Below are 17,557 nucleotides of genomic sequence, written 5' to 3'. Positions count from 1 at the left end.
ATATCATGGACAGCTATTTGCTCCATATTTAATGTGTTGGCTTTACTGTTCTGTCCTGAATGCAGTGACCATCTCAAAATAATAAACTATGTTTGCAGTCCTTAGGTGTGGGACATCCAGCCAACAAAGAAACAGACCACTACAGGCATTTTTTGTATTTTATTGATAAATTATCATTTTTAAAAAGACCCACGAGCCATCTTTTCCTTCCATGTCACACTACAGTTTTCCAAGTACTGAATTTGAACTATGTACAAAGTGTATTTTTTAATATTATTTTCTGCTTTATTATCGTCACCGTCATCATGATCACATTCAAAAGATTAGAAGTTTGGACTGTGCCCACTGGTCAAGGTCAAGAGACAGGATGCTGAGTTAGCGTACAGCAATGCTACCAAGCACAGAGTTCACTGGAGGTCAGAGAGCAGCAGTATAAGCAGGGAGGAGGAGGAAGAGGAGGAGGAGGGTTTACATTCTAGCTCACAGGCAGAAGGACCAAAGACAGGACTATCATACACTTCAGCTACCTCTCTGAAACAGAAAAAAAACACCACCTTAGCGGCTCAACGTAAAGACTCATGCAAACATGAGTCACAGCGTTTTGGGATTATTTTCCATCAGAATGCATGAAAAATGCAGTGAAGAACACCAGAAGATAGAATAATGTGTAAAATAGCCAAAAATAAAAAGGTTTGCTGTAGTGAGTTAAAAGCACAAAAAAAAAAAAATTGACAAGATCAAGCTTCTGTTGAGTCGATGGTCTTCTTGACTAATACTGGGCAGCAAAGTTGGCACGCATGGGCATTTAAAGACGTTCTTTTAAAAGGTAATCATTTTGAGATTTAAAATCATATAGCAATACTATGTCAGTGTACACAGGCAAGGTAAGTGTTTACAATACAGTGTGGATATGTGGATATGCAGCTTCCTGTAGCTGGAGTTTAACTAGCAGCAAAATGAACACACAATTGCATATAATCATAGTGCAATGGGCAAAGTGGTATAAGGAAGTTGTCTCATTTTGGTCTGGTTATTAACAAAACAAATCAAGTGGATACCATCATATCAGTCAGGCTGAAAAAAAAAAGTTCAGAAAGATCAAATCCAACCATTTTGCTAAACAATCTTTTTTTTTTAAATCAGTAAATTTTGGCATTTATCAAGACAAATCACACTTTTTTAAAATTTCCTTATTCTGTAATTTAGAGAATTTCTGCAAAACCTGGGCAGGATTTGAGTCTCTGTGGACCAGTAGGCGGATTCAACGACACACAATCGGTTTGTTCAGCAAATGAAAAACACTCCAGATACAAACACAACAAGATGCACCTTTAACTTAAACCTCTCCAAACATACACAACACCTCTTCACCACACTCCTGCCCAGGCACTGTTCCACTCTACTGAACACTGACCAGTTTGAGAGCTGAACAAGATGAAAAAACTAAAAGTGGGGTTTGTTCATCCAGCCATGCAGAGGTTGTGTGCCCACGCTAGGCGAAGCTGTTCTCCGGGTAGCTGACTTTGATAGCGCCCCAGTAGCAGGCTCGTATCAGACAGATGAGGCCCGCCAGGTAGGCGAATGCCCAGGACACGTAGGTGGCATTGTAACGGCTGGCAAAGTCCCGAGTACCAACCTGTTAACACAGAAAAGAGAAAGGAAGCGTGGGTGAAAAGTTAACATGAAGAATATTAAGTTATATTTATGCACCTTTTATCATGCAGAGAGAAATCAACTAAATTAAAACCTCCGTCTCCTACACTCTGCAATTCATTAATGTGCTGCTTCCTACAAAGCAAAGAAACTGATACTAAATTTAAACAGTTCTGTGAAAAACACTCTCATTGATGGAAGAGATAAAGTAGAATCACCCAGTCAGTGATTCACTGAACCATAAGAGTCGTAGAAAAAAATGAGGAAACACTGCAACAGGCTCAGCATTAGTGATTCATATTATGAGTATAATCCCATGGGGTCATTATGAAGTGACTGGGATTCTAATATGATTATACCTCATTGTGAAATGTCTTTGTGATTATAACAATCTGTTTGTAATACTAAACTGGACAATACGTGCCCGTTTGGCCGAACTTAAATAAATATAAATATTATCTAAACATCAGCATGTTACCGCTGTCACAGTGCTGGTCTTAGCGTGTAGCCAATGCTCTTCTGTCATGTGTTTTTTGTTGCGCTTTTGTTTGACGTTGCCTGTTTCATATTTCATGCTTCATGCTTTTATTGGTAACATTTGTTTTGAAAAGTGCTACTTGCTTATTTGCATGTACCACAAACAAAAGAAAGGCCATACTTACTGTTAAACCCACTCCAATGAAAATGCAGATCATCCCTATGGTTATGTAAGCACAACAGCGCCTCCTGGGGAGCGCACTACCAACAGAGGAACTGAAAAAGAAAGAAATGGAAAAACGTCAAGAGATACTGTTGGAGGGTTGCAGAACGGAAAGAGACAAAATATCCAAAATGCACTTGAAATGATGTGTTTGTGACATAGCCTGGTCCGGAGAGAAACTCTGTTGTGTGTAGTCTAATGTGAATATGATTCGGATGATAAAACAAATTTTGTGCACTGTGACGTTAAAACGTTTTGCATTTATAATGTATCTGGAAACTTTCTTTGTCCCACCCTGAACAACAACTTCAGCTCCATAAAAACACATGTATAACTCAACTGCCCCTAAGCTTTGTTTTTTTTTTGCTTTACTGTTACTCCTCCTCTCTGCTCTCACATGCCTCTCATGTGATGAGACTCAAGCATTTTTCAGTAACCACTGGGTATTCAGATGGCTTAGGGAGCCTGATCACCTGATTTCCTACCTTCTTCATTAAACACTGTTCTCCTGCATTCAACACCCCTATTTGCTTTAGCTGGGGGTTAACTGGACTTCCCCTGGTATTCAAAACAAATAAACATCATTAATAAAATTGGAATTAATCAGGCAAATATGATTAATCAATAATCAATGCTTAATATCAGTCTGGGTGGTGCCAGATGCAGGATATCAAAGTTTTTACACAGAAAGATGCAAAGGGAGAATCAAAGATCTTAGTGTGCAGAACACACTTCTCTATAATTAACTTAGAAATAGTTTTAATGATCTTTGTTATGGTTTTTATGCAAAAATAAGAACAAAGCCCATTTAAGGTTTGGCTGTTTGTCATATAATGTCTTGTTTTTTTTGTTTGTTTTTTTTTTTAAGAATCTTCTACATTTCTCCTGGTTGGAATATACATGAATTTATGTTATGTGGTTTATTAACACAACAGTACTGTTTATTTGTAGATTAGATGATATATTACTATATATTATAAGTTTACATGTCCTGGAAACTGACACTAATAGCTACTTTAACTGGAGATAAAGGCAGGTAGATGCAGGACATACAGAGAAAAATACATGGGTAGAGATGTAAAAAGCAGCTAATATACATTATATTCACCATCTTGGTATCACTGCCTCACTGGGTAGACAACACACTTTACAACGCCCTCCCACCACTCCTCAACCCTGTGACCTCCTCCCCCCACCACCTGACCCCAGGAAAGTTACATGTATTAAGGCCAAGCTTTAATTCCTGTCACAGGACTAGATTAGCCTCCACTACCTCCCATGCCCTCGTCTTCCAAGAACCAGAAAGTCCAGACTTCTAAAGTTCAACATCTGACTACAGTAAATTTCTCCCTAAAGCAAGCACAGCAACAAGTAAGAACAGCAGAGCAGAAGTTACAGGCTTTATGACTGAGAAGTTGTATCATAGTGAAACCACAACCCTAGATGGCTAAAGATTGGTGGCAATGCAGAAGTAGAAAGTGCAAGTTACTGTTTTATTGTAATGTTGGCACAGTATGTCACAACACATTAGGTCTTGAAGCACTATACCGGTGGTTTTGAAAGTTTCAGCCCAATTAGCACACACCAACTACACTTTACATCTCAGACATTTCAGAAACCTATAGGTGATTTTTACTTTCCTCACAGCAGCCATTGGCTCCTATTTGTGTCTGTACAAGCTGAAGATGTTGAAGCTGCACACTTGCATGAGCTGTGTGTTAAATAAAGGTTTGAGGGACTCACATTTTTTTGCAGTGGGGACACTTGGCTAGTGTGTTAAACCGAAGCTCCATCCACTGTGAGGAAACAGCAAAAAGAAGCTTTGTTAAATTGCAATATTAAAGAACGTGCACACATACACAGGCAACACAGAAATGTACGGACAACAAATCTACTTTACTTTGAGGACAATCGACAGGAAACCTACAGGGAATGATTTTGCATGATCAGTTAAGATGGTTTGCAATTTCTATTTCTATGATTCTGTATTAGAGAAAATCTTTAGAAGCAATGTGGCTAAATTAAGACCTATAATTACACTTAGAACATGTTAGTTTAGGGGGTTCTGATGTTAAAAAAAACTGTGATATAGAAATGTTTTATCCCATCGCAGATCAGCATGATCAAAAGATTCTAGTGATGAAAGTTCAATATTGGACTTTTGAGATCTGGCTTCAAAGGAGGAATGAAAATTCAATAGAAGCTGACGCACATTCAGGGCAAATCTAAATTAAATAATTTTTACATGTAGAAATACTAATTTTTTAGCTGAAGCTCGCTTCAAAGCCAGATGTGTGCAAAGTCAGATTATCACCAGTATAAATAAGCACTGAACTGGAAGAGGGTTAGGCTGTTGTTAATATGTCCACCAGTATAACCAGCTGTCTCAACCTGTTGTTGTGCTGGGGGAGAGCCATCGCTGGGGAGGCCAGACATTGGCTGGGATGACCTGGCGTCCTCACTGCCCTACACACGCCGCAAGCGACAATGTGCACACATTAAGAGAACAGCAGCACTGATTCTGACATGCAAGGTAATGTCATGCTGATTCATTCTCCTCCTTTTTAGTACTATGTGAAACTTCATTTACGAAAGGACCAATCTTCAAAAGGCCCATATAGCTGCAGATTATGGGGCTAAACGTTCTGAATGTGGCCACACTGCAATGAACAGGGAGTTAGACCATTTGATGAGCCAGGCAATGACAGGAAACATGCAGCCAGCTGCACACATCATTTTCTGTCAGTCTCCAACATGATGTTGGACATGAGTTCTTCAATTCAAAACACAAAATATTATTAAAGAGGACAGAAACATCCCTTTAGCTTTTATTTGTGCTTGGGACTGACTTGAATAAGTTTCCTCTGCTACCTGCTCTGTGTTTATGTAGTAAAACAAGCTAAGTCACCTGTACATCACCTGTACAGCTACACTAAACAAACCCTCCATTTACAGCAATGATTTTCCATCACTAAACAGGTTTAGTTATCTTGGTAGTTTTACATACTAGGAAGGTGTTGCCACAGTGACCACAGACCACCCGCATCCCCTCAGGCTGGATGGGCAGTGCCGGCTGGGCGGGTTGCTCCTCTGGGATCACCATCACTGGGCTTAAGTTGATAATGCGTCTGCTGTCGGGTGAACCACAGGAAAGATTGTCTTGGCTTTACAATGTCTCCATATACATGTTTGATGTCTTAAAACTACAGACAGCTTGTTAGTGGATTTGCCTCACAACAGGCTGACCTTTCTGGCAACATTTTGTCAGAACCCTAAATTTGGCTTTGGAAAAAAAGGAAGCAGAGAAGAAATGAAAAGTAAGAGAGAACAACCTGAGCCTGGATGCCTGTTACCTACCAGTTTGGTCGAGGGCATCCTATCCTCCTGGACGTGTCTTTACAGATGAGCAGGCAGTTGCAGGGACACCTCACATACTTCTTCCCTGTTGGGGGGTTCTTGATAGGCTGGAAGATAAACATATTGAAATGAACTCACTGCAAACTACCAATTTGATACGGAACAAAAAACTATTTTGGCTCAGTGTAAAGAATTATCTCATGGCTGTGTAGATGCAATAGCACCACAGATATCAGTAATATCCCCCCCCCCACATGTTTTGAAGTCAGATAACAATTACGGAGGCTGAGACACAGACGACGCATTCAAGTCATTTGATTCACTGTATACCAACTAAGAGATGTGACAGATGTCTACATCAACATCTGGCTGGACTCTGAAGGTGGACATTACAAAAACGAAACAGTCAAGGAAGTGCTAAATTTCAAAAGTAAAAGGTTTTTCTTGTGATCTATGAGAAATAATTTTTTATCATATAAAATGACTTTGCACCATAATACAGAACTAAACACAAAGCAGCTGAATGTGGCAGTGACACAACAAATAGCATGTGTTTTTAGACTGCCAGACAGATGAATGGTAAACTGAGTGTAAAAAAAAAGGAGAGGAATGACAAGCAGTTCAAATAAAACAGAAAACTAAGTATCATTTTGACAGACGATTACAATTCAGGGAAGTCTGCAACAACCGTCATTTGTACAGCTGTCAGCGGCCTCCACTTACTGTGGCTTCATTGCAGACTGTGCATTTGACCACATGTTGATGCAGCTTTCCATCCAGGTTGATGAGCGACTGGCATACGCGGCAGTTGATGACAGGAACACCGCCGGCGTCGGGGCTGGCGATGGCTGTGTAAGGAGGAGGTAGTTCGGCTTTGAGAAGAAGAGGGCAAAGCACACAACACATGGCCAGCTGTTAATCGCATGCATCAATATCAGAACAGTCTATCTGAATCCTGTGGAAAGAAAGAGCTCTGATAGGAGGCAACTGAATTCTGTGTTTTGTACGCAGACATTATTTGGTGCAGGGCCTCGAGATTAGCTTCATCGACAGGTGCATAAAATGCCTGGAGGTGCAAACAACCAGTAAGAGCTGGTGGTTAACATGACCTGCAAGTAATTTTCTCAGTCTCAAAGCCCAAACTGTTATGCTGTTACTTCCTTAATAACTATTACAACCAAGTATAAGGTAAAAATCCAACCTGGAAACACAAAACATGTGCTCCACAACAGTGTCACACTTTCTTCAGCCATTGTTTTTCTGCTTATACTGTACACAACCCATGACTGCACAGCTCTGACTGCTCAACATGTGATTTCTCTGTGTGTCAGGGGCCAAGCACCACTCTGTATGTTTAAGAAAGAAACAAAGGGCCCTCTTAGTTAGCAAAATGATGGAAAACCCACTTCCTGACAAACTACATGCAAAATTCACATAGAGACTATGAGCCAGCCTTCTTATTGTGAGGCTGTGGCAGTTTGAATCTGTATCAATGTATGAAAAGACATCATGAAGCTGGTACAACAGTTACAGGTGCTGTTGAATGGGCTAATATACAGCTTGAATAGCCGAGACACTGGTTAGTGTTTTGTGGTCCATAAACAAGAGGAATCTGCATGATCACATGTCGTGTTTTCACTTTAGGTCAGAATTGAACTGCTGTTAACTAACTACAGCAACCTGTTTTCTCTCACCTCACAAAACAATTGACAATTATTTCAGAAGCAGAAACAATATAGCAATAACTATACAAAGCTGCTACCACAGATCCATTTAATTTAGAAACAAAACTGTATATAATGTGTAGGTGATACTGACTGTATGAACCAAATTATCTAAGAAAGAGATTTGCTCTCACAAGAAGGAATCAAATGTAGAAAAATACTATGATACAGTCTCAATACTTGATACTTTGTTAAGACGAATGACCAAAATCAAAGAAGGCCTCTAATCTCTGTTGACTAATGACCAGTTTCCTTCTTGTCTTGCTCTGTGTGAGATAATGCATAAGTCTACAGGTAAATGAGTTTGGCTCTGAGATTCACACTTGGCCTGTTGACACCACAGAGACAGATGGGACACTTGGGACATTTGGGCAAATCTATTACGCAGAAAACACACACAAAAAAAACATCCTCTACGAAGCTGTTTAATATTCAGACCTAGACCATACACTCCTCCTGAACCATGAATTCTGATTTAACAGTATAAAATAAAATCCTGATCAGCATCTTGCATTCAAACAGTCTGCACTTCTCTCTCCATTATCTCTGGAGAATCCTGTTTCTACTTGCTTCTCTCTCGCCTGTGTTGTCCTGACGTGTCTGCAAATGAATGCTGGAGCTAGGTTTTCAGTAGCTGTCCTGGGAGCCTGAGGTAAAGATGAGAGGATGGTCTACAAGGAACCAGCAGCGGCGCCACAACGCGCAGCCGCCATCACCGGTGCCGTCACTGACCGGATGATTGTGGGACTTGGGGTCTGTGGTGAAGAACGGCTACATGAGGCACCAACGGCCCCGGGGATGTGCACAAATGTCTTCATCAGAGTAAAAGAATCGTGGCTCGTTTGTGTCACATACTGAAAATATCCAGGCAAACAAAACAGAGACTGCGGAGACTTTCACAAATGGCAGCTTTTCTATAATTCTCCACACATCTAATAATCACTTTTCTAATTGTAGCTGATTATAAGTCAAAGCACTGTCACGCTCATTAGGGTTTATGAAAACATCTCAACTTCAGCGTCTATGGCTCAAATGAATCCATTTTATAAATTGGCTGACAGAGGATTGTCGACCAACGACACGAAGAAACTGGAATTAGCTGTGATCAGGATTGCAGAGAGGGAGGCAGGGAGGAGAAACTAGGCCATGAAATATGCCGACATTCTTTAGGCTGTTGCAAACATCCAAACAGGCAGTCAGTTCATAGGCTATTACAGTCCAGACTTAAAGTCTTTATGATTAATCCAATGGGGAAATATGAATTTTTTTGTGTGCTTAGACTACTTGATTTTTAACATTAGTTTGCACTTTGTGCTGAAAGAGGAGTATTACACCATCAATGATTCATTTGCAGCAAAACAACCAGAAATGTTTTTGTATAAGCCCATGACAAAAAGGTACAATAAAGAAAACTTTGTCCGTAGCAGACAGCACTAAAAAATACTTTCTTTCTGAATGAAACAGAGAACACAATCTAGTCCTCTGACATGAGAATCAGGTCTGGATGGTTGTTTTTTTTTTTTTGTGGAAACACCATGAGGGGATTTTTCTGAGGGTAAAATCTAAAAGCCTCCAGCAAAATCTCCTGCCAACAAAGAGGTAAAGGAACAGCATGTGTGGTCATGTATATATATCCAGCTTCAAAAATGCTTTTGAGCTACATAAATTCAGACTATGATAACAAAATTCATGCAAAGGCCAGTCAAGCTGCTAGACTGGGTGGTTAGAGGATTTATGAGCTGTAATTGCCTGGGTCATTCAGCCTGCATACATTATGGTACTGTAACCTGCACTGGATTGTTTACTGGGCATATGTGGAGACTGTATCAGCCTTCAACTGCCTTTCTATGATCCAGACCTAAACAAATTGTTATGTGCAGTCATTTTCATGTCATATTCATGCAGATGAGTAAACATCACAAATTGGGGCATTTAAATCACCTCGTGTTATTGATTTGGCCTCATCCATAGATGGCACATCTGGGTGTTTTGTTGATTTGCAGCCGGGACAAAAGGCTGCTGGCCTGCCTTCATCTGCAATGGGTCATCCCCCCCCCAATCAATCAACAACATTACAGCCTACATCCACCCAGGCTCTGCAGTGCCACATCACGACTCCTTTCAATTTTTAGTGAAGATCCAAAACGTTAAGGCCCCAGTGAGTCGTGATGTAAGCATTTCTGCAGCAAAAACAGAGCCTGGTGTTACTGAAGGCCCCTCTTCTCTAACCCACTGCTCCAGTTCTCACAGTGGCAGCTCCACCTTTCCCTCCACCACCGACCGATCGCCCTTGTCTCGTATTGTTTTGTTCTTGCTGCAGTTTTATTTACGCACTTGAACAAACCCGATACGCCCCAAAATGATTCAGCATGCAGGCAGCGGGGCTCTACGGTGTCGTGTGTTTACCTCGGGGGCTTGAATCCTGCAGGTACGGGGGAGCAGTGGGGGTCACATTCTCAGAGTTGGGGCCCGACAGCAGCGGAGATCGCTCGTCCACGCCGTCAGAGGCCATGTCGTTGACCGTAAACCGACAGAAATGACGGGCAGAGTCGGAGGGGAGGTGCTCCTGGCTGCACCGGGTCTTCCCTCAGCACGGAGGACCAGCCAGCGGTTGGTTAGTCGGTGCCGAGTAGCTCCACTCCAGCAGCCCCGGTGACGGCAGCCTGCAGGAGGAGGAGCTCCGGTGCTGCCCGCCCCTCACCGACTGGGCCTTGGGCATGGGCAGTGCTCCTTGTGTGTGTGTGTATATGGAGCTTAACACTGCACACACAGGAGACTGTGAAGGAATTTCATTTGAAAAGCAGGTTTAAATGAGAGAATAAACAGTTTGCATAGGCTGCACAGGCATATTTGGATATGAGCCCATATTATGAGTGGTCACTATATTTAAAAATATTTTTAAAAAATGATGAATTTCAAACAAACAATATCAGGTGTCAGTGTTTTTAATGAGCAGCAGCAGCAGTTCCCAGTCTTTGCCATTAGATGTCGCTGTAGGTCTGCTGGAGATAGGCCTAACGACTGTTAATGTGATTTTATGCCTCATCACGTCTAAAGATCCTCTGTAGTGAAGCTTATTTAACACCCTCCTCCCTTTTGATAAATAAAACTGACTTCACTGGACAACTGTGAGTGTTTGATTGTCATAAGAGTTCAGAAAGCTGAAAGTTATTACAGTAGAATATTATTCATTTATGTATAATTATGTATGGGTGCACATTAATGGGTTTTGATGTGTGTTGTGGGTGTTTTTTTTTTTCATGAAAAGTATTATTGTTGTCACTCTCCCCCCAGATGGTTTAAAACTCATAACCAGAACAATAATTGGTTAGCACTACCAGCTGTGGAGCCCAAAGCCAAAGGGTTTTTGTGGAGAGGACTTTATTTGATCTGACCTGAAACAGCAGGTTTCTCTCCTCCTTAGGAGTGTTCATGTGCAATTACAGTCCATCCAGCCATTAGCTGTGCACGTTTGAAAGATGGTGTTATGTGCCTCTTGTCCATTCCACCCCTAAAATTACAACACCCTTGGTTGTTTGTGCCAAAACAAGTCCCCCATTCCTTATTGCTTATGTCAGGGTGCAGACCTCAGGCTACACATGTGCATTCCTGGGCCATTCAAAGACAGTAAATATACACAGATGGAGTGAATTAATCACAAGCTCTCTGGTTTTGGGTAGAAAAAGTTTGGGTACATTTATGGGTTTGTTCTTAAAACACCAATGTATCGTGATGTTTGAGGGCATTTCTGAATTTGGGCTATGGCCAAGATGTGATTTCATGATGTTTACAACATTTTGTGTTGAGATTAGGGCAAATTCAATATGGCTGGTCCTGTTTGGGACATTGTGCAAAATGGCTCATAAATTCCTGGGCATATCACACCTCCTGCTCCTCCACAACCACCCAGTACAGAGTCTGGGCTTGAGTGGTGTGAGCATAGAAACTTATACTCTTTTTTTTTTATTAGGGCTATATTACAAAATTACCTGCAGACTTTGCCTCTTTCTGTTTGAAGAGACATGCCAACCCGGACTACAAGTGTATTTTAAATTCTCTAAGTGAGTAAGTTTTCTTTATTTCCTCCACAGGCTGAGGGAAAATCGTTCCCGGGCCAGTGAATAGTGATTCAGATCGCATGTAACAGGCTGAAGCCAACGACTCATTTTTTCCGACCACTTCAGGAGCCGGACGAGCGTCTCAGCGCTCACGCAGAGCTTCGTCGCTGGGGTTTCTTTGTAAGGTAAAACCGTATAGGAACACTAGACGAAAGTTTACGTGCTGTAGGATTATGAGAAAAATCATGTTTTTTTTAATTGGGTTTAGTTGTTGCTGTATTTAGATGTTGGAGATTTAATATTTTCCAAACTTACTGTGCTGTTAAACTATCGCGAAGCTGCCAAAGAAAGAAACGCTTCATGTAAAAATGTGTTTGTTTTTTTTTAGAGATGTATAAATAACTGTACCAAACAAGCTGCTTTGTGTAGATATATGTGGTACTGTAGGCTGAATGAAGTGGGAATTACAATTTGTGTTCTTGTTATTAAACGCAGCATTATTTATATGGTGCTTTTATTCTGAAGGTAAAACGCCTGTATTGAGAATATTCTGCCCTGTTGTTTTTAATGTAGAAGTGATCACTTGGCATTTCTTGGTTCACCAGAACCTCCATGTCTCTTTGACGTGCGCAGTACAGTCGAGACTCTGCATGAGACTCTGCACATACTTTGATCATTTTGTCATCGTGGCTCGTTCAAGGAAAAAATCGTATTTTTGATTCCCAGGATGAAACTGAAACAGGCTCTGTTTTCTGTGGTGAAAGACGTGAGGAGACCTATTGTGTGAATAAAAGAACAGTGTTGTTACAGGATGACCACAAAATGAACTGTAATGTGCTACCAAATGGACTTTACAGCTGTGCACATGTGGGTTCCTGCTCAACTTTCCTGCACTTCTAATAAAGCCTGATGTTTCACGTTTCAGCCAGTGTGGAGATGCTCCAGGGGGCAGTGAGCAGGGCCAGGCTCTGCCTGTCCTGCTGCCTCTTGCTGGGGATCTGCTTCTTGGCAGAGGGTGCAGGACCAGCAGGACCCCTTCCCCCTGAACAAGAGTCTGGGGAACCAGACTTTGAGGACTGGGAATGGGGTTCTGGATCCTCTCTTCTGCACCTGCTCCACAGCTTTCCAGCTGACAGCCCCTTCATAACAGAAACCCCGGGAAAGCCAGTTAATTGCACCCAGCGTTTCTGGTTACCTCCATCCCCTCCTATCTGCTGGGAAAACATAGCTGGCCCAGAGGAGTTTGCCAAGTCCCGTCTGCTGGTTCTGCAAAACAGGGCTGCCCTGCAGGCTGTGTCCACCTCCAGTGGGGTGGAGGAGGGAGGTATCTCCTACAACCACCAAGCCAGAGAGGAGGTCCAAGGGATACACTCAGACCACCAGAGTGTGGTAGAAACTATGCAGACCATGGAGAAGGTGTTTGTTTCTCTGGAGGAGAAGAGGAAAGAAGGCAAGGAGCAGGGTTTCCTGTCAAGGTGAGAAAAAAAAACTCCATGGACTTTTTACAGTGTGGATCAGGTCTGTGAGTTGAATAATTAAGGGACTGTACAAAAAATATTGGGTTTGGGAGGATGACTGGATAGGTAACAATATTGAATTACCATTTGATGTAGAAATGCTTGTCAATTTCTAATTTCCCTCACAATCTTCTTGCTTGATGCGCTGGTCTGCACAGTGTTGTTAACATAGGAAAGATGTGTAGGCATAGAGGCAAAGTCATTCTAGGGAGTATGGACAAACAATACATTTTGTTGTTTAAATCTAGGGACTTGTTATATCCTACCAAAAATCTGACAATAACACTTTATCACAAACATAAAAGATCCCAGTCCCAATTATCACACCCTAAACAGTGAATGTCTCTTTGCAGTTGAAAAAAAGATACACTCTTGAATCAAATGTTATTAGGTTTGCACTCAGAACCTTTTAAACAGTGGTGTGTTGAGTGAAGAAGTGGTTATAATATAAATATACACACTTATTTTTTCTATAATGATGTAATAGCAGGTACAAACAATTATATTTATTCATGTAATTGTTTAAACAGAGCTTAAACATCTATTTTTCCAGGAAATGCTGTTTTAATGCCAGATGTGAGATTAGTCCTAAATTATCATTGAGGGAATCAGGGACCCTTGATCAGTTTGGCCCAAACACACAGTAACTCAGACTGAATGCCAAACACAGTGGAAAAACTGTCCAGACAAGCTGCTGAGTCATTGCAAATACTTTCCAACTTTCATCTGTAATCACATCTGGTTGGGACACGCCTCTGCCACTATAACAACTCTGGATATTAACATTCAGCTCGGTGCTGTTGCTCTATTACAGCTGAAAGGGACATACTGGACAGCTGTGAGGTTTTGGAATTGTTGTCATGCAAAGTACTGTGTGCGTCAGATTTTTACTGGTGGTTGTCATCCCTTTCAGCATGAAGGAGCATCTGGCCAACACCAGAGATGCCATCAGTGGCAGAGAGCACTTTGCAAACCACCTGGAGGATCGGTTTTCAACCTTAGAGAAGACTCTGCTTAACATCCAGTTTCGACTCAACAAACTCATCCAATAGTGACAATGTCTGGGAGCTGCTTCCTCCTTTTTGACCTGTATTTATACTGTATATTCGTGTGTTGTACAACAAAGTAGTATGCATGCTCAGGATTATTCATATGCACCTTATTCTGTCCTAAAAACACAGCAACCAAAGAAACAAATAAGGGAAGGTTTGTTCTTTTCCAGAAAATGTAGCTGTTAACTCTAGGTTTATATTGCTAGTTAGCAAACATGCTCCCTGTAAAAATTTCACAGTCATGTTAACTGCCTCTAGTAAAACCATGAGACACTTGTGGAGCTTGGAACAGAGTTTAACAATTTTCACACTGCATTTGCATTTTTCTGCTTCTAAGACTTGGGTGTCGAGGAAATGTTGGTATACAATAAACATCAGAGAGCACGAGTCTTCACTTTAATATCAAATCGAATCACCAAATTCGTAAATATATGAGGAAGATGACATATTAGGTAGGTAGCTGTTATATATAGTTTATATTTTCACATCTGTTGGGCTGAGGGTGAATTTTTATTTTTTGGAAAGACAGCATGTTCAGTTTCTTTGCAGTTACACTAGAAAACAGAGGTATTTGTACTTTCAAGTATTTTTGACATTTTGCTCACCACTCAAACATGAGAATATCTTTAAAAACAAACCATAGCATCATGTATAACTTAGAATCTGTAACATCAGTACATTTCTCTTTCAAAATTAATATTTGGCAGCATGTCTGAAAAAAAATGTTCACCCAATCTTATTTTAAAGGCAATAAATAGTCAGGAGCCAAGACATCTGTGCTCCAGCTGCATGGAATGGATTCCAGTGATATCTTGGTCTGTTAGATGGGAGGAGCCCATGCAAGCCTGCAAGTTTTTAGGAAAACACAGTTCACCTTTATCCTCCTGCCAGTTGTACATGCAAACAAGCAACATTTAGAAAATCTTCAGACAGTCCAGTTGTATGGGCCACATGCAAAATCATTCTAGAATCATAAAATATTGAAAATCTACTATTCAAGTGCGTCATTTATGGGCAACAACAGTACTTTTGCCTACTCAGAAGCAGTCTTTGTAGAACTAATCAATTCTGCTGAATACCTAAGGGATGACTGCAGTGTTATTCATCTAAGGCTGCTTTGTTTAGGCCGTTGCTACAAATATAACCTGCTGGCATCAATTATTTGTCATAGATATAAGGTACAGCTTCTACATTCCTCTAACACTGTGCATTTCTGCATTTATAGTCAATCTTTACTTGATTTTTCACATGAGGCCTGTATGGCTTTACTTTTATCTCCACATCCTCCAACTTTTTCAATGAGCTAAACTCTATCAATGTGTTTCAAAGCATTGAGAAAGTTCAGGGCCTCTCCTCCTGCCAATTACTTTGCTGTCATGGCAGGTTTTGTATATTTGATAACATCTGTTGAGATGTATAATATATATATTTTCAATAGTCAGCATCCTCTTCCTGCATTTGCTCCAAAGTCTCGAGATAATCTCGAGCCAAGATCTTCTTGGGCAAGATATCTGTCGGTTAAAAAGAGAAAATGAGAACATAATGAATGCATTACTACAAGCATTTGGCCTCTTTTAAACTAGTGAAATTGTCAAGCAATAAAACCGTATTCACTGCCTCTGAAAGTTTGTCTAGGAGTCATACATAGCAATGGCAAGAAATTTTGAAAGCTAATTTAATATGTTGACTACTGTGTAAACTGTTTATATCATATGATATATTAAATTTCCTGGAAAATCAATAAAGAAAGCACATAAAAGTAGATTAAATAACCAAACAAATCATAAAAATCCAATATTGCTATAAAAACATTGCTCTGTAAAGTGCAATATTGGACAAAGAGGCACAGTAAACACAATAAACAGAGATTTACATTCACTTAGTACATTTATCTAAAACTAATACAGCCCTATATTTTTTCTTCTTTCAGAGAGTAGGCTGTAGTTTGTGCTTTTATTGACTTGGACCATATTATACTGTGGTGTGTTTCTTCTACTCTTAGGCTCTGCAAGTGTTTTCATTGTCAATTAACCTAATGATTATTTTATACATGATTTTCCCAATTATTAAATTAGTAACAGCCCAAGCTGATGTCCTTAAATGTCTTTTTCGTTTGATCAGTCCAAAGTTATTTAGTTTGCAATAACAATAAAACAGAGAAACCCAACAAATCCTTGCATCGAAGAACGTGAAACCATTGTTGCTTAAAATAGTAATTTACAATCAGCGGTTATCAAAAGAGTCACAGATTAGTTTTCTAACCATTAATCTTTACAACTATAGGTTATACTTATAAATGATCAAAATATTAGAAACACCTGTCAGTGTAATGTGACAGCAGAGCTTTATCTAAATGTACCTAATATCAAACTGTACAATATGAACAGCTGAGGTTTCAGTGGTACAGGACCAGAGAGACCAAGAGGGTGAGTGAGTCCCTGCAGGTCTGACACTGTAGCTCGGTGTCACCTGTGAGAAAGTGGAAGATCTCGGTCTCCTCTGCGGCGTTAGCCAGGTCGCTGTAGGACAGGGTGTTGGTCTCCCTCCCGGAGCCGTTGTTGAATGAGGACAGAGCCAGGTGCTGGACAAACAGCTCCTTCAACAACAACAACAACAATAATAACAAAAACAAGACCATTCAGCAAAATAGAAGCTCACAGTAACTGGGCCCCTGAACTCAAAAGGAAACTGCTAACAGAGCTAACCCCCGTTAGCAGCAGATAAATTAGCTCAGCTCACTGACACGATGGTTCACTTACTGTCGCCTTGGTGGTGAGGAACAGAGCGTCCTGGTTGATGCTGGACACATCAGGGGAGCTCTTCATGATCAACCTCACTCTGGAAATCGGGAGGGAGATCGTCTTTTTGTTACTTGACGTTTGCTCCTCTTTGTCGGGATTATTTTGAGACATCTCCATGAAGACACGACGCCAGACAGACGGAACTTCAAGTATTGTTTTGGACGGTGACGCGTTTCTTCTTCTTCTTCTACCTGAAAGTGCTGAGCAGTGAATCAGTGCCCCCTGCTGGAGCGGAGGAGCAGCTCCAAAATATTATTTCTATGATAAACTTTAAATACGATTATTGTAACAGTTTTGGGAGATCTGCTTTATAAAAATTAAACCAAAGCTAACTTTAATATTGGAAATAATAATAATAATAATTGTTATTAATAATTATTATTATTATGAATTATTATTATATTATTATTAGTAGTAGTAGTAGTAGTAGAAGTAGCATTAGTAGAAGTAGTAGTATTTATTTAAGTATTCTTAAATAGTTCAGAGTTCTCCTATGATGAAATAATAAAACGCTGCTAAAATTCTGACTGAAGTCAACAAATGAAAACACAATATTAAGTACAACAGGTTTTAAACTAAATTTTGACGCAGGGTTTCTATCATAGCTGCCAAATAGAGATGAAACCAGTAAACAGAGATCCAGAAAGGGGCTGCGTTTGTCCTCCAGTCCAGTGAAGGCGCTTTGCTCAAGTGAT

At 40.5% G+C, this 17,557-nt stretch overlaps 3 protein-coding genes across 5 annotated transcripts; 1 reads left to right on the top strand and 2 right to left on the bottom strand.

Moving 5' to 3' along the window:
• Window positions 1–1,126: 1,126 nt before the first annotated feature.
• pip4p2 (phosphatidylinositol-4,5-bisphosphate 4-phosphatase 2) lies at window positions 1,127–10,124 on the bottom strand. Of its 3 annotated transcripts, none has more exons than XM_026300964.1 (8): window positions 9,841–10,124; window positions 6,434–6,582; window positions 5,711–5,817; window positions 5,361–5,484; window positions 4,745–4,819; window positions 4,097–4,149; window positions 2,316–2,406; window positions 1,127–1,636 (listed from the first exon to the last, which is right to left on the bottom strand). In XM_026300964.1, the coding sequence occupies exons 1-8, from the start codon at window positions 9,944–9,946 to the stop codon at window positions 1,493–1,495; spliced, it is 849 nt and encodes a 282-aa protein (XP_026156749.1). In that variant the 5' UTR covers window positions 9,947–10,124; the 3' UTR covers window positions 1,127–1,492. The 3 variants fall into 3 exon arrangements, with proteins under 3 accessions (XP_026156749.1, XP_026156750.1, XP_026156751.1); XM_026300965.1 differs by having other exon boundaries at window positions 6,434–6,558; XM_026300966.1 differs by lacking the exon at window positions 4,745–4,819.
• A 1,193-nt stretch (window positions 10,125–11,317) lies between these two features.
• LOC113126767 (uncharacterized) lies at window positions 11,318–14,448 on the top strand. Its single transcript, XM_026300894.2, has 4 exons — window positions 11,318–11,367; window positions 11,526–11,677; window positions 12,418–12,967; window positions 13,923–14,448. The coding sequence occupies exons 3-4, from the start codon at window positions 12,429–12,431 to the stop codon at window positions 14,059–14,061; spliced, it is 678 nt and encodes a 225-aa protein (XP_026156679.1). The 5' UTR covers window positions 11,318–11,367; window positions 11,526–11,677; window positions 12,418–12,428; the 3' UTR covers window positions 14,062–14,448.
• chrac1 (chromatin accessibility complex subunit 1) lies at window positions 14,447–17,041 on the bottom strand. The gene is made up of 3 exons (XM_026300895.1): window positions 16,821–17,041; window positions 16,531–16,657; window positions 14,447–15,572 (listed from the first exon to the last, which is right to left on the bottom strand). The coding sequence occupies exons 1-3, from the start codon at window positions 16,977–16,979 to the stop codon at window positions 15,493–15,495; spliced, it is 366 nt and encodes a 121-aa protein (XP_026156680.1). The 5' UTR covers window positions 16,980–17,041; the 3' UTR covers window positions 14,447–15,492.
• Window positions 17,042–17,557: the final 516 nt, after the last annotated feature.

The sequence above is a fragment of the Mastacembelus armatus genome, chromosome 11 (assembly GCF_900324485.2).
Source record: "Mastacembelus armatus chromosome 11, fMasArm1.2, whole genome shotgun sequence".
In the NCBI taxonomy this organism is placed as follows: Eukaryota; Metazoa; Chordata; class Actinopteri; order Synbranchiformes; family Mastacembelidae; genus Mastacembelus; species Mastacembelus armatus.
The sequence above is the reverse complement of the archived record's forward strand: the minus strand, read 5'-3'. Positions and strand labels throughout refer to the sequence as shown.